This window comes from Chiloscyllium punctatum, chromosome 1 (assembly GCF_047496795.1).
Source record: "Chiloscyllium punctatum isolate Juve2018m chromosome 1, sChiPun1.3, whole genome shotgun sequence".
NCBI classification, from domain to species: Eukaryota; Metazoa; Chordata; class Chondrichthyes; order Orectolobiformes; family Hemiscylliidae; genus Chiloscyllium; species Chiloscyllium punctatum.
In genome coordinates, this window is record NC_092739.1 from 69,311,501 (window position 1) to 69,326,701 (window position 15,201).

The following is a 15,201-nucleotide window of genomic DNA, read 5'->3' on the forward strand; positions in this document are numbered from 1 at the left end:
TTTTGTGATTGACAATATGAAAATGTGTTTAAGTTGCAAGGATAGCTGGTCTGCTTTTAAGTTATCATAGTGTTGCTGTAGAGGACTGTGCTCACTTGCTTACTTTCTTGAGGTTTACACTGGATTAAACCTGATGCAAACACTGAATATTAAGAGTGGTGACATATCCCAATTAAAGACAAACCAAATGACTGGTAGAAATATCCAGTGAGTACCAAATGATTCAGGTGCCTTTATATTCATCTGATATTGTGAAGATCTGTTTTAGAAGTGAGGGAAGAATCATCCAAACACAACAGAAATTATTCATTTGGACTTCATAGGAATTAAAAGACATTCTTAAATAACTGATGGTGATGAATTTACATTTAAAAGCATTTTGAAGATATTTTATTCTGGTGATTGGAGAGAATTTATGCAAATCCTCCAGGATTTTTAGTTATTGGGAGCTGTAGCAGTTATAAACTATTTGGAAAATTTGCAGAAATCCTTTCTTCTCTTCCTTTGTATTTACAACCCCAAGGATGGTCCCATGCCAAGTATACACTGCTGAGCACCCAGGATCTGGGACTCTCAAGGAAAGGGTATGTGGCATATCCCTGAAAGTAAAAGAGAATTATATACAAAATGTGACACAGGGAAATGAATTCACTGGTATTATTGCATCTCTATTTTGAAGTATACTCCCGGACAATATATCTAATTTGTCATTTTTACTTTGTTTTCCTTCTGGGGATTATTAGTTGCTAAGAGATGTGACAAACTGCTTACGGTTTCTACCCCTATTATATGGTCAGTGACAAGGCAATGGTGCTTGATGCTGACCTTGAAGGAAAATACTTAGTAAATTAGGACTATCCATCTGGTAAAACCATCGTGGAAAAGCCCAAATATTCTAGTACAATATTGACATTCATGGATTGAAACAGCATTGGTTAAAGTTGTTATGAATACCTGAGCACATGAGACCATCAAAAAGGGACATAAAATCTTTCAAAACAGATGGGATAATGATACCCACAAATCTAGCCTGGACTTTAAACAGAGGCGAGTGCTTTAATGGGGTTTTGAAACCACTAAAAACATTATAAAAAGTTACAAACTTTGGATCTTTTTTAAGCAGTTGCAGTATATGTCAATGCATTGAGAAGTCCTGTATTTACCAACAAACATTTGAAGTCATAGCAATGTGAGATAATTTGATGTAAGTATAAGCAAAGTTAAAAATACTTATAATTGTGAAGAAATTCCATGAAAAGAAGTTGCAACCATTTTGTTGTTCCATATAAATCTCTTTATAACACGATGGTAGCTTCATTGTTGCTCACAAATACCAGAACAGATTACTTGGATGGAATTTAATTCCATGGCAACCGTGTTCCTCCCCTCACCCCTCACCCCATGTATTTAGTGGCAATGAACATGTGACACTGGTGACCCTTGTTGCATCCAGCTCCATTAAATCTATGGGGGGAAAGCCTATGGACGGCCTTCATGATCCAATGGGCAACTAACAGCCTCATCTCACTGAAGCTGATAATAACCCAGCAACATGCAGGAGGCTTGCTATGTAGAAAGCATGGCAAGCAGACCTGTATGGGATTGCATGCTGTTACCTGGGGACCAGCCCCTGTTCAGATTCACCTCATTCCTGATCAAGTGATCCATTAGAAGGGGAGAGGAGGATCACTGAGAACCATCCTCATTGCCTTGCCACTGTCCGTGACCTGCCCGCCCTGCCATCATTCACCCGTGGCCTGTGATCCAGCGATGATCCGAGGCCTGAAATAGGTTTGGTGCCAATAGCACCCACCACCTCCTCAGTAGCAGTGTCACTCAATAAAACTGTTGGCCACTGATTGACCAGCAACTGCCACTGGGCAGAACCTTGGGCACTGGGGCCTTTGATCCCCAAAAAAAGCCCGCTGCTATCCAGTTAAGTGCCTGAGTGATACTTGCTTTATCAGGCCTTTCCTAAAAGTAGAGAGGTGAGGCCTTCATTGGCTTTCCAGCACAGGAAAAAGACCCCATGGCCTCAATTAAAGACCATCCTGTGCTTCATTAGTAAATTCCACAAGTGCAACAGTTAATTCATGGCAGTATGTTGATTTTTGTATTACTTTGGAGATTTTGACTGCATATGCTCCGGAGGAGCTCACGTAGCATTACTGATAGCAGCCCCTGAAGCTCCATGTTTATCTGTGAATTGGGCAGTCCAGAAGCTGTTGCTAGCTTTGGGGGTGTATTAAGTAGGAATGCTGAAATCCTTGCTGTCACTACCATCACAAAGTCTGTAACTACCTTAAAGGAAATAATTTCAAAGCATAACCCTTTAACATTTTCACCAACCTTTATATCATTGCTTTGTTCGTAAACATATGTGCAAGTCTTTTCCTAATACTTCCGTTAAAAAAAGTGAATAGGATCTGTCATATGAAAGGGCTATATGGTACAACATAGAAATGGATAAGTGCAGTGAACTACTACTAAATCTCTTATTGGATCTATTATACTTAAGAATTGCTTCAAAATTAGAGTGTCATCAGAGAACAATTACTTCTAAAGTACATTAGTCATAAAAAATGTTATGTAACAACTTTGTGCAAACATTGTTGTTTTTGAATTCACGTTTATGGATCATAAGGTCAAGATACAATGAAGAAACCAATAACTTCTGAAGAACACAGTCAAAAAATCTTCATCACATTGAGAATAAAATCTTTTGAGTGCAAATATTATTCCTCATCCATTATCATTTTCCCATTCTTGGCCCAGGCTAATTATAATGCCTGTCCCATCTCTCACATGGAGACATGCAGCTGAGCCTCTGAGGTGTGAGTGAGACCCTGGAAGGACTGAGAAGGTGTCTGGCCTTCGGCAATCCTCTGAAAGCCAGCAACCTGGGGCGCTTCTTCTTTGTCCAGCAGTGGAGCTGTCATGGTGAAGTATTCACAAGATTGTTAACCCCGTTCATTTTATGATTAATGCTCCCACCATTGTGTCAGTACCTGGACTGGTCGGGAGCCTTGCCATGTTTCCTCTGAGGTCTTGGTACATTTGTCCTCAGGGGCCCAGAAGGTGGATTCTGGGGAGCTGGACATTTCTCTGCAGAAGTTATGGAGATGATAGCTGCATGTGCACAACATGAGAGAGCAGGCTTCACAGACAGTAGTTAGAAGTCGTGTGTAATGAATGAGACTAACAGTGGGGTTACTGTGAGACTTATACTGGACTGGAGTGCTACCAATGTAGATGTCTCAGCACTCTTAGAGGAGCGATCCTAGTCTGTTCCTGAGAGGGCCAGGATTCCCTGCTTGTAGGGGCTGATGAGGATATTGTTGGCACACCTCCATCCAAAACGGCTTTCTCAGCTCTGTTGTGGGCTGTCTTCACCTCTCACTTGTAGTGTAATGAATACATTTTTGTTAAGCAAAGGTTTTAAAGGATGTGGGCCTAAGGTAGGTAGATGGATTCAGGCCGCAGGTCAGCCATGATCTCACTGAATAGTGGGACAGGCTCGAAAGGCTGAATGGCTTACTCCTGTTCCTACGTTCCTAATTAGAGACTGGGAGGAATTAAGTGAAGTGAAAGTGCTGGCATGGCTGTTAGTGCTGGTGTATGTAGGTGAAAGGTGAAAAGACGTACCAAAAGAGAACAGCAGGTTATGCAAAAGCCATGCAATGCAGGTGGTTTGGGAGGTTAGGGAGGTTGAGAGTAGGTGATCGAGGTGTGTGCAGTGCCAATGTTTGATTGAGTGTGTAGTAGCAAACAGAAGATGTGATACTCACCCTGCAGGAGTGATGATCTAAAACACTGCTCACTGTTTCTCTGAACCACTGGGATCACATTGATATAGGTGGCGACCTGGGGCTAGGTTACCAGTGTCTGGTGCCGTGGCCCTCTCTATTGGCCCTCTGCAAAGGTGATTCCTCTTCTTTGCTCCACCTCCTCGACTGGGACCACCCTGTCTCTTATCAGAAAATCATGCTGCCATCTCACCCTCCTCTGATGTGTTCAGATTCTGTCTGCCAACAGGTAAGCCAGCTTTGGAACTCCTGTGCTTGTCTGGGTGCACAGTGGCTTTGCAAAGATGGTATAGGTGCAATGGATGCCAGTCTTTTGGCAGATCTCCACTGATTGATGTGTTGTTCCAAGAACAAGGCATGATAGGTTTGGACCAGAATCAGGTGTGATGTATGTCATGGGGTGGGGGGGATTGCAGTTTGGTAGTTAATGATGTGAGTTTAGCATGAAATGGTGAGAGATCTTACAAGGCTGTGTGGAAAAAAAATTCTCCAAAAGGTTCAACACAATTCAGATTTAACCAAATGAATGTGAGGTTCAGCTTGTGGTATTTCCATGGCACTGCTTTAAATAAACACAGACCTATATACAAAGTAGCATAACCTAACTAATTCTATGGGATTAAAATCTGCATCAAGATCTTTGGATTCTAATTAGTTATTTGTCAATCTCAGTTGGAATAATGTATGATGTTAGATAATTTTATATATATTTAAGACTCCAATGTCTAAAAATAAACTACTCTTGTAATTAAATACCCACTTAATAAAATTTAATTTTCAGCCATTTTCTTATGATTTCTGTTTCCTCTTTTATTTTATTCTGCTACCCACCTTAGAGTCACCTAACACTGCCAGTGTTCCGGTTAAAGTTCGGAACTCCTGGCGACGCTCAGAATTTTTCTCTCAGCCAGGTAAAAGTTGTACTTAGCAATTTCCTCCTTCTGTTTTGCTTCCTGAACCTGGGAGTGCTTTGGGACACACTAATTGTCATGAGTCATTTCTTGCTTTTCTAGATTTGCCTCCCTCATTATGTGCTGCATAGTTGCCAAAGCATACCAATGTAAGAAAAAGCAGCTTTAAAAATAGTTCCTTAATAGCTGTCTTTTAAAATTAATGTCAACTCATAGGATTTCTAGTAAAATGTTGTTCCTTGAATACAACTTATTAAACATGACATGGATGGAGATTTCTGAATGGAATTTGTCTATTCTTCCCTTTAATATAAAAGTTGGTGTCTTCCCTGTCTTTAGATACAAGACATTGGAGTTAAGGAAAACAGTTCCATGGTACAGTTAAATATATGTATGTGTAGAAAATGCAAAAGCCTTAACTAAATAGGATGTCAATAATTTCTGTCTTTTTTAGCACATTTATAAAATGACCATTGTATTTAGAACCTCACTTACAAGCTCCTACAATTCTCTTCACTATGCCACAATCTGAACATAATGGTTCCATTCAAAATTTTTATTCTAACAAAAAATGCCATCATAGTTAATGTATAATAGCTGAACATAGAATGGATATTGCTTTTGACCACCTCATGAGCATCAGTAATGATTGGTATTTCTAGGCACCTGGTGCCCACAGAGAATTGAAGTACTAGTCAAAACCAGCTGTTATATAAAAAACTAATTTCTGAACTAGTCCTTGCCAATATATGTGGAGTATCAACATCATAACATTCAGAACTACTCAATGCAGATATGGGCAAGGAGACACTGTTTGTCCATCATAACAGTTTATTTTTCTGATTTGTTTAATAATTGTAAGATAATCAATACACAGTTTTTATATAGCCGTAATAAATCTATTTATATTATTTGCCTTTATTTAAAATGTTAGTCTGATGCCCAGAGAAAATAATACCTGAAATTGGTAGGGTTGGCAACTATGTTCATTGCAAACCTTTTAGGACTCGAATGTGTTCTCCCTACTAATTTGCCTGTTTCCCTGTTTCAGGTGCCAAGTAATAATAGACTTCAAAAGTGAAACAAATTACAGAAGCATGGTGTTAGCACAATATTTGTACACAATTCATGGCTGTGTCCTAAAGTTGCTTATTTTATTAGCTGCTGGTTATCACCAATAGTAGTTGGTAAATTCTAGCTATATGGCTCACTTCCTCTACCATCACTTGCTGTCCAGTCATCATTTTTGGAAATCGTTCTGTTGGTGGTGGGTCATGTACAATTACCAGGTTATTTACATTTTGTACATTATTTAACCTTAGAGTTCCACCTGTCCATCGAAGGTTCTAACAGTTGCTAAGAAATAGGGAATGCTCTATAGTGTCCAGACCAAATTTTATCCCTCAGTTAACCTCAGAAACAGATGTCCAGATCATTTATTTCATTGCTGTTCATTAAAACTTCGTATTTAAATCAGTTGCCATATTTCCTGCATTACAACAATAATTATACTTCAAAAGTGTTTTATTAGTGGGAAAGAACGTTGGAATGTCCTAAAGTCTAAAATAAATGCAAATCTTGCTTTCCTTTCCATTTGTATCACTAGCTGTAATAAAATCAAAATATTCATCAAGGATCACTACCAAAATAATAATACTTGATTTTGATTTCACATTCTGCGTTTGTGCTAATTACATTGTCTATTGCAAATTCGAGGGACCTAATGCATTTGCACAACATTTCAAGACAATTTTCTACATTATCTTTTCTGACCTGGCCTTGCACTGCTAATTGATGGCTATTTATTGAACCTGATTGTAATTGGCAGTCTAGTTGTGCATCAGCATATTAAAGGAAATAATTAATAAACCATTTGGAAAAAGGTATTTCCATTGTTACTACCCACTACATGTAGGTCTCCTTCGTGGATAGGTGGAGCATCATTTTCAATCCTTTATAAAATACTTTTTCTTTATCTTTCAGCAGAAGTGAAAAACAGTGAAAATGTAAATGTAAGTATGTAACATTACTATTGTATCTGTGTATTGTGAGCTTGAAAGAGCAACAGTTCTCAACAGCTAACATCTTCAGTGTATTGTTATGTGACATTGTTGGGGTGTGCTTCTCAATATCACATGGAAAAATCATCCTGATCATTACAGGATTGTTGAGCATCATACAGTGCTGTTTCTAATTTTATATTCAAGTTGTTGAATATTCAAACAATGTTAATGACACCATTGTGAAAACTGATGCCTTTCAAAGACAAAGCAGGAATGTTGTTAAAGTTCCAAAGCCATTTGCCGAATCTGACAGTCTTCCAGATCTTTTGAAAAATTTGACACTGAAGTAGCATATAGTAATTTTACCAAATGTGCAATATCATCTTGAACATCTTTGTAGTTCTTGATATACCATGATCCAGACCTGTCTATCAAGCTACTGACCAGTGCCTGGATGGTCCGGGATGGACCCACTGGCTTCCCTCCTTTTCACCCAATGGGGAAACTTCTGGCCTTATGTTAGTAAATTTCCATGGTAAACCTACTTTGATGAGGATCTTGCTATAATGTGATACTTTATGGAAATCATCCCTCATTATTCTGTAGGACAATGCATTAACACTTTCAAAGTCTTTGCCTCATTTGTTTGATTATTGCCAGAATGGAGGACTCCTCTTCATGGTTCACGTGTCCTCGGATTTTGCAGATTATCTCTGTTAAATGAGTGCAGATTTTATTTACTTGCAAGATATAAGTGGACTTTTAAGCAATTTTAATTCTGTGTTTCTTATCTTTGAAATTATGGTTTATTTCAGTTACAATTAGAAGTCATCTCTGGAGCTTGCACTCAGAATGTATCTTGCATATCAGAAAATCTGCATATGACTTGGATCTTTATTATTTGGCTTAAAGTAGTCTTATCTGCATCAAAAATCACAAAATCATAGGATGAGGAAAGTTCATCTTGGGCTTTTCCACTCAGCAGCAAAAAACAACAGTTCTCTTCCCCATCTTAGTATTGAGCAGCTTTATCTCCTCTAGATTAAAATCTCTTTCAAATTTTGGATGCTGTAAATGTGTGAAAATTTCCCTCCTGGCTTTATTTCTAAAGTCCTCTCACCAGTCTGAATATTGCTATTTTAATTTTATGCCTCACATAAAACTTGTTCTCCAGATTTACTCATTAAACTTATTCTATCTTATTGGCTTATTTAATTTAGAAGATCCTGCCACAGGCTCATTCTGTCAATGGTCAAAAGCACCAGTTATAATCATTTCCACACATTGCTATTAAGCAATAAATGTTGAACAACAAGTGATCCGGCGTAATTGGAATTGGACAGTTTTCAGAGAATCTCACAGTTCTTGACTGAAACTAAGGGCAGCAGACTCCAAATTACTAAAAACGAGAATTTCAATGGGGGCCTAAGGCAGATGTGGTATTGGCAATATGCCTCGCATGCCTACAAAGGCTGGATTTGAGAAAGCTGAATTATTTTTGGATTCATTTTTGTCAGCTTTCGAGATTAGCCTCTACACAGGCAAAATGGCAGTTAGAACCTTTTGGGAAAAGATTTCCTGATGGAGATGTGGGGAGGACTGACAGAAAATTGCACATGACATTATGTAGGATATACAGCACAGCAACGGGCTATTCAACCCAACTCGTGTCATTTCCATTCGTGTTTCCTCCCATATTTCCACTTTTAAATCAACCACAGGATCATCAGAAATAGAAAAAGGCCACTCGGCCCCTTGACTGTTCTGGCACCCAGTCAGATCTCCCTGGGGCCTCAATTTTACTTTCCTGTCTATCCATAATCCTTGCTTCCCTTGAAAATCAATAATATGTCCCTCTCAGCATTGAACATTTACAATGACACAATTTCCATTAGTCAATGGGGAAGAGAATTCCAAAGTCTAAAAACCCTCCTGGGAAAAAAAAAATCCTCAGCTCTGTATAAATAAGCTCCCTCAGAATCTGACATGTTTAAATAGGTTCACCACTTGTTCTTCTAAGCTTCAATGAGTACAGGACCAACCTGCATGGCCATTCCTCAAAAGACAATACCTTTGTATAGGAATTAACTGAGTGAACCTTTCCTGAATTGCTTCTAGTACACATGACGTAATTCCTTTGGTAAGGAGATCAAAAATGTAAACAAAACTCCAAGTCTGGTTTCATCAAGACTCTGCACAGATGTAGTCATACTTCCTGACTTTTATACTATATTCGCTTTGCAATAAAGGCAAACACTATTTTGCACTTTCGATCACTGACTGTCACTGCACGCTAGCTTTTTGTGATTCACACACCCGAACACCCGGATCCATCCAGATCACAGATTGCTGCTGTATCTTCATTTAAATAACATGTTTTTCTTTCCTTCCTGCCAAAATGCAAATCTTAAACAAAAAAAAATTGAAAGTTAAATTGGTGACAAATGGATGTGCAAGTTCTCCATCTGAATTGCTTCTACTGGTCACTAATATCAGTTGAAAAATACCTCATGGTTTATTTTGATATTCTGCTGGTAGTTACTGAGACCTAGCCCTACAACCACTCTTGGATGTTTTGTTATAGCTCTGTTAGCTCATGGAGTCATGGAATAACAGGGATGTACAGGACAGAGAAAGGCCGTTTGGCCCATTGAGTTATAAGTAAAACAACAAAAACTATTGATGCCAGACACTCCAATTGAATTTTCATAACATGGTAGTGTTAAAATTGGTGTTATAATACCTTTATCATTATCACTGTGTCTATTCAATATGATTTTTAAAAAATACAACAAGGAGCATTCAGTGGAATTAAACACTTGCACAGCATGAAATAAGGTTAATGTTGGATTACATTTTTCAGTGATTGGCCCTCAGAGGCTTTGCTAAGGTGAGTTATTATGCTAACCTGGAAATGATCGTTGCCCAGTGAAACACAAATGAAAGTAATCTATAGGGAGCCTTCATAGCTGTAACTGAAGGACAAATTGTAACTTACTCTGCTTGCTGGAAACCAGGCAGAGCAAAGGTTAAACTGGAATGCTTCAATATCCTGCTCCATTTCCACCTTACAATGATTTTTATCCCATTGTATATTTCTTAGCTAGATGCAGTACCTTATACATTTGTGCACATTCAAATTCTATGACATACATAGAGCACCAAAGATATTTTAAATGCCAGTTGAACAGAGTACTCAAAAATGACACTTAAAGCACAGCTGCTTACTTTAAACATGCTGCGTGCTAGGAATTAGTTTCAAACAGAAACAGTTAGAACATTTTGCTAATTAATATTAGAAATGTTCAATTTAGTGTTAGGTCTGAATTCTAAATGTGTTAATATTGCCTATATGTATTATTTGGATACTTCTGAATATATAGCATGTGAAGGGATGGGAAGTGAAATTGCATCCATACATCTAAATTTAATAGAAAGGAATGATGCTAAAGGATTGGTGAGCAGATATTGCAGTGTCCATTTTCAAAAATGAGAGCACAGAACCAATTCAGTAAACCACACCTGTTACCTTGCTATCAGCAATAGGAAGGACTTAGAACAAAGAGCAAAGAAAATTTACAGCCAGGAACAGGCCCTTTGGTCCTCCAAGTCTGAGCCAATCCAAATGTACTGCCTAGACCTACTTGATCTTTTTTTTCTAGAAGGTGAGATAACAAGCATCAGACACCGAAATATATTGTTTTAAAATAGATGGGAAGACTGCAGGGCAGATTTTCAGTGTTGCACAGGTTCTAAATCTTTTTTTAAAAATTGCTGGTGGAATCTGGAAGCAGAGGTCCCAACCTCATATCTGAAAGATTCCATTTTTGCCTATAGAGAAAGGGGTGGAATGTAAGTTGCACAGGCAGGAATCCTGAACTTAGCAGGAGCACTTGAAATTAATGTTGAGTTCAATAGACCCCATTTCCATTGCTGTAAGAGTATTAACTACAGTCTGGGAATCAGAAATATAGGGACATTATGTAAAGGTTTTGAAGTAACTCCCCAGAGGCTGGTATCCCATCACCAATTCACCTTTTACTTATACATGCATAGTATTTGACACTGATCTGGCTTCCTCAGAGTGAGCAGGACTTCTGACACTCCTGTTTATAACTGTCAGCCAGGGTTCCTTGATTGCACTAGATTAATAGCCCCAATCAGGGAACTTCTATTCTATTATGTTCACCTGGCTGACCTCATTAAAATCACTACAAGTATGTAAAGGATGGACAGGGTCTGTTTAAGTTTCATTATTATTTAAATCAACAGCTGTTTAAAAATGAAACAAAAAGTAAGATGCAGTGCTGGTTAGAGTTAAAAATAAATAGACACCTGCTGCTAGAGTGCATTGATTTACAGGCTATTCAAAGTCTGTGAGAAGATTTGTAGCTCGGGTGCTCGTTGTTGTGGTTCTGTTCGCCGAGCTGGGAATTTGTCTTGCAAACGTTTCGTCCCCTGTCTATCTGGCTATCTGGTGTAGCTTAGGGTAATAAATTAGCTAGCTGTTCTGCAGTTTCAAGGCATTCATTGTTGATGTTTCCCAAGGAACGTCAGTACAGCTGAGCCCATGATGAATACTTGACTGTGTTTTGCAAGGTTTAAAACCACTTATTTCAGCAATGGTGGTTAGTATTACACATTTTGATTGTGAGTTTTTAGAAGCTATTAAAGGATTAATCATCTTCAATGTTGTTAGTGAGTAGAAATTTTATTTTTACAACAGCTTGACCACTTTAGATAATATAAAATATATGAAAGTGTTTCATGAATGAAAGGGTTTTTTTTGCAGTGTATGAGTATAAGCGTCAACTTAGATTGTGAGAAGTTATGTTTTCTTCAATCTCCATATGGCTCCTGACATCCAACCTTAGTGGATTCTGGATGAGTGGCAGTGAAGCTGGCAAAGGAATTATGAGTGGGCATGGTAGTTGACAAGATTAATATAATAGCACATAATGGTGATGTGGAAGAATGAGGAGACATGGAGTTACTCATCAGAGAAAGAGCACTGAGACATTGATGCAAGTGTCATTGACAGTAGTCAGGTTGAGCAGGATGAGGAGACAATTTCTCACAGTAAGGCATGGAGAATATGATTTTGATAAGGGAGATTTCGGAAATGTGTTAGGTGCAGAGACCATGTTGGAGAGATTCAGACACAAAGTTCTGAGAAAGATGAGATTGGATTTTATAGCCAATGGCACATTTAAGGACCTTGTAGAGGAATAGGAGGTTGAAGAGTGGTGCTACAAGGAAGAAAAGTTAAGGGGGTGGGTCTGTTCATGTGAGGGACATTGATGACAGATTTGACCAAAAGGGAGGCTGCATCTGAGACATAGAAAAAACAAAAACAGAAGGGATCAAAGAATGTGTGGTGACTTGAGTGAATTGTGAACACTAGTACAGAACAGCTGGGCATACCTAATTAGCCAGAGGTATGAGAAATAATGAATCATGCATTGTTTCTATTTTATACCTTCTTGAAGGGGCGAAGACCTTGTCACATGATATCACAAGTCCTTTGACTACACCCAGGAGAAAGGAAAGTAAGCACTTCAGAAGTGGGGGAAAGGAATCAAGATTATTAGTGCTCATATCACTCTTGTCTTTCTGAATCCATTGTATAAGCATTATGGTACAAAGAACATAAATTACATCATAACAGTCAGGAATAACCATAAATACCTTGGTTAAAATGTTTCATGATGAAAAATGTCTGAAAATACTCTTCATATTTAACAATCTGCTCTTGTAAGCTCTTTGACGACAATTTGGTTGGCCCATTCCTGGCTTTAATCTTTTATCTGCTTTCGTCAGTAACTATCATTATTTCTCTTGCTTACTGGAAGCATCGCCTTAAATAACATTTCTCAAATCATGAAATCTGTCACACAACTTTCTCTTGATGTGGATTGTTAGATCCCAGTTGCTCCTTTAAATCTCCCTAAGCGTATTGACCGCTGGTATTGGGATCCAGAAGAAGAACGCAAGCGTCAGGAAAGATGGCAGAAAGAGCAGGAACGCTTGCTCCAGGTACATTAACACGACTTGTATTGACCCTCTGCTACAAAGTGCTATTGTTTTGCTGCTGCTTTTCTCATAGGTTGGGTAGATATGGTGCACCTTCCTCATGGCTCTTAACACTAATCCTTCCTCAATGTTTTTTTCCATAAATGTAGTTCTGATTAGCTAACTAGAAGGTGGTAATGAAAGAGATGCAGTATATCATTGTTCTACTAGGCAGATCAGAACCACAGAAAAATTGATATGAAAATGACTGATAGAATTGCTACAGTAGGGAGCAAATTACTGGCATGTAATAAATATATTTCTGAAATTTGATTCGGGTGTAAGTTTTATTGAAATTGTAATCATTAACTTATTAAATCCAGCCCATCTGCTCCAGGGCAAATTTAAAAGCTTTTACTCATGATTCCCCTGAGGTAAAGTAACACTTGCATTAACTCTCCATGAGGCCTAGTGGGTTTTCTTGCATTATTGTCCCAAATTTGCCTCATTAATCATGCACTCGGCTCCTATAGCACCCTGTTCTTCCAAGGCCTATTGTCCCACTCACTATTAGTGGAACAGAAGAAAAACCCTGACTCCACCTCCTCTTGATGTGGTTGCTGCCATCATGCAGGCCCCCCATCCTCTCAATACAAACCTCCCTGTTCCTTTCTATCTACCCCTCCCTGGATGGCCCATCAGTGCCTAATGTTCTGACACTCTGCCAGGAATTACATCTGCAATCTTATCCTTACCCCCTGAGCTCCATCCCTACAGTTTACTCAGCACCCATTTACAGCTCTCATGTACACCCACAATCATGTGGTTGCGAAAGCCTGTAATTCCCACCCCCTATCTATCCCACAGAATCCCATGTCTTCTCATGTGCCCCAGTCCCACCTTCTGTGTCACATTTCCTCCCCTCTCCATCTGTCGCCTTCTCCATCACAAGTTACTGCCTCCAATCCCGAGCATGGATTCCCCCATTTTCTAAACACAGCAGTATCCCCTGATAACCCCCTTCACTTTCATTCCAGTTATCCCCAGACTTAGTGTGGCTGATCCCACAAGTGCCTTGAGCAGACAGTCATGATTGATTATTGACCAGACCCCTGATCCATCCTAAAAAATGTTCTCTGAATTCCCTCACTGTTGGCACTGGCACTGTCGAAGTGGCCTGCTACCCTGACCCTGACTGCCCCTAGCAAACGACTGATCATTCTCAAACTCCTGAAGTGTGAACAGATGATGCTATCCCTCAGTGTCTCCCTGACTGACTGCAACTAACCACCACCCCACCTGCCCCAAAATCTTGATTGAGGACTACTTCACTTCAATGTTGAGACCTGTCCATAGGTTGATGCACATGGAGTATGTTTGCCATGTGAACTGCTGGCTGAAGCTATGAGATTGACATAGCACAGTGCTACAGAGCAGCATGTCCAGTGACTGCTGAGATTCACGACAAAACTCCTGACTTTATGTCTTTGCTAAGGCAGGGCATTAGTCCTGTGAGCCTTCAAGCTCCAAATGAGGGGCCAAAGCTCAAAAAGGCAAAGCACGGAAGCTGTGAGCATTGAGTATCAGCGATGTGCCATGGTGACCCATTGAGGTTTGTATGTATTGGCTGCAACCTACTGTGGATGTAGGGTGTGCACATCCATATCTGTAGTAGAGTGTACCCTGAGCTGCTGGTGCCCAGTTTCTAAGGTGGAGAGCCAGACGAGCAAGTGGCTAGCTGGAATTGCCAAGTAACCTCTGATGTTTAGGTCAGGAATTCAGGACATCTCACTTCTATCTGGCAGGTGGTAGAAAAGGAAACTGCATATTAATGAGGCCTAAGTAATTTAGTGATGGTGCTGCTATTAATGAGTGTTAATCTGTGCAAATAAACCTCTCACTGCTCACCAGTGAGAATTGCATCTTACTGTTCAACACGTGATTGAAACTGAGACTTTTTTGCACTCGATGTTAAGAAACTCCTCACTTGACATCTCACCCAATTTTCCCATCTTTTTTCACCATAGCCCATGTTGTTCAGAGCCTGGGAAGATTCCACTCATTGCTAATAGTACAGAGTTGTACTATCCATAAATACAAGGCTTCACTGCAACAGTAATTTACTAACTACTGTAGTAACTTGCATTTGTAAATACATAAGATGGTGAATGACTAGTTTTCAAAAAATGGAAAACGCTGACAACACTGCTTCAGTATTACTTAGTATTGTGTGAGATGAAGCAAATTGTGGCGGCTGTAATTGTGACTTTCTGCATGATCTCAGTTTTTTTTGTTACATAAAATATATCTGTGTTTGTTAATCATGTAATCACCATCTTTGCTTAATATTTCTTTAAAGTGATGCTTAGTGTGTGAGATGCCTGTCACTGCAAGTAGTTAAACAAGCTAATCTGTGGAGCCAGTGTTGGAGCATATTTCCCATGATATTCACAGTCTCCTATCCATATA

General features: G+C 39.2%; 1 protein-coding gene across 15 annotated transcripts in view; it reads left to right on the forward strand.

The window, feature by feature from the left end:
* The window catches only part of LOC140476045 (LIM and calponin homology domains-containing protein 1-like), a 363,907-nt gene that overhangs the window by 307,789 nt on the left and 40,917 nt on the right, over window positions 1–15,201 (forward strand). For 8 of the 15 annotated variants that reach the window (XM_072568059.1, XM_072568013.1, XM_072567993.1 and 5 more), the window contains 3 exons: window positions 4,643–4,717; window positions 6,701–6,729; window positions 12,643–12,756. In XM_072568059.1, the coding sequence (XP_072424160.1) occupies window positions 4,643–4,717; window positions 6,701–6,729; window positions 12,643–12,756 (218 nt within the window). The remainder of the gene's footprint in view (window positions 1–4,642; window positions 4,718–6,700; window positions 6,730–12,642; window positions 12,757–15,201) is intronic. The other 7 variants (XM_072568003.1, XM_072568040.1, XM_072568050.1 and 4 more) reach the window with 7 other exon arrangements.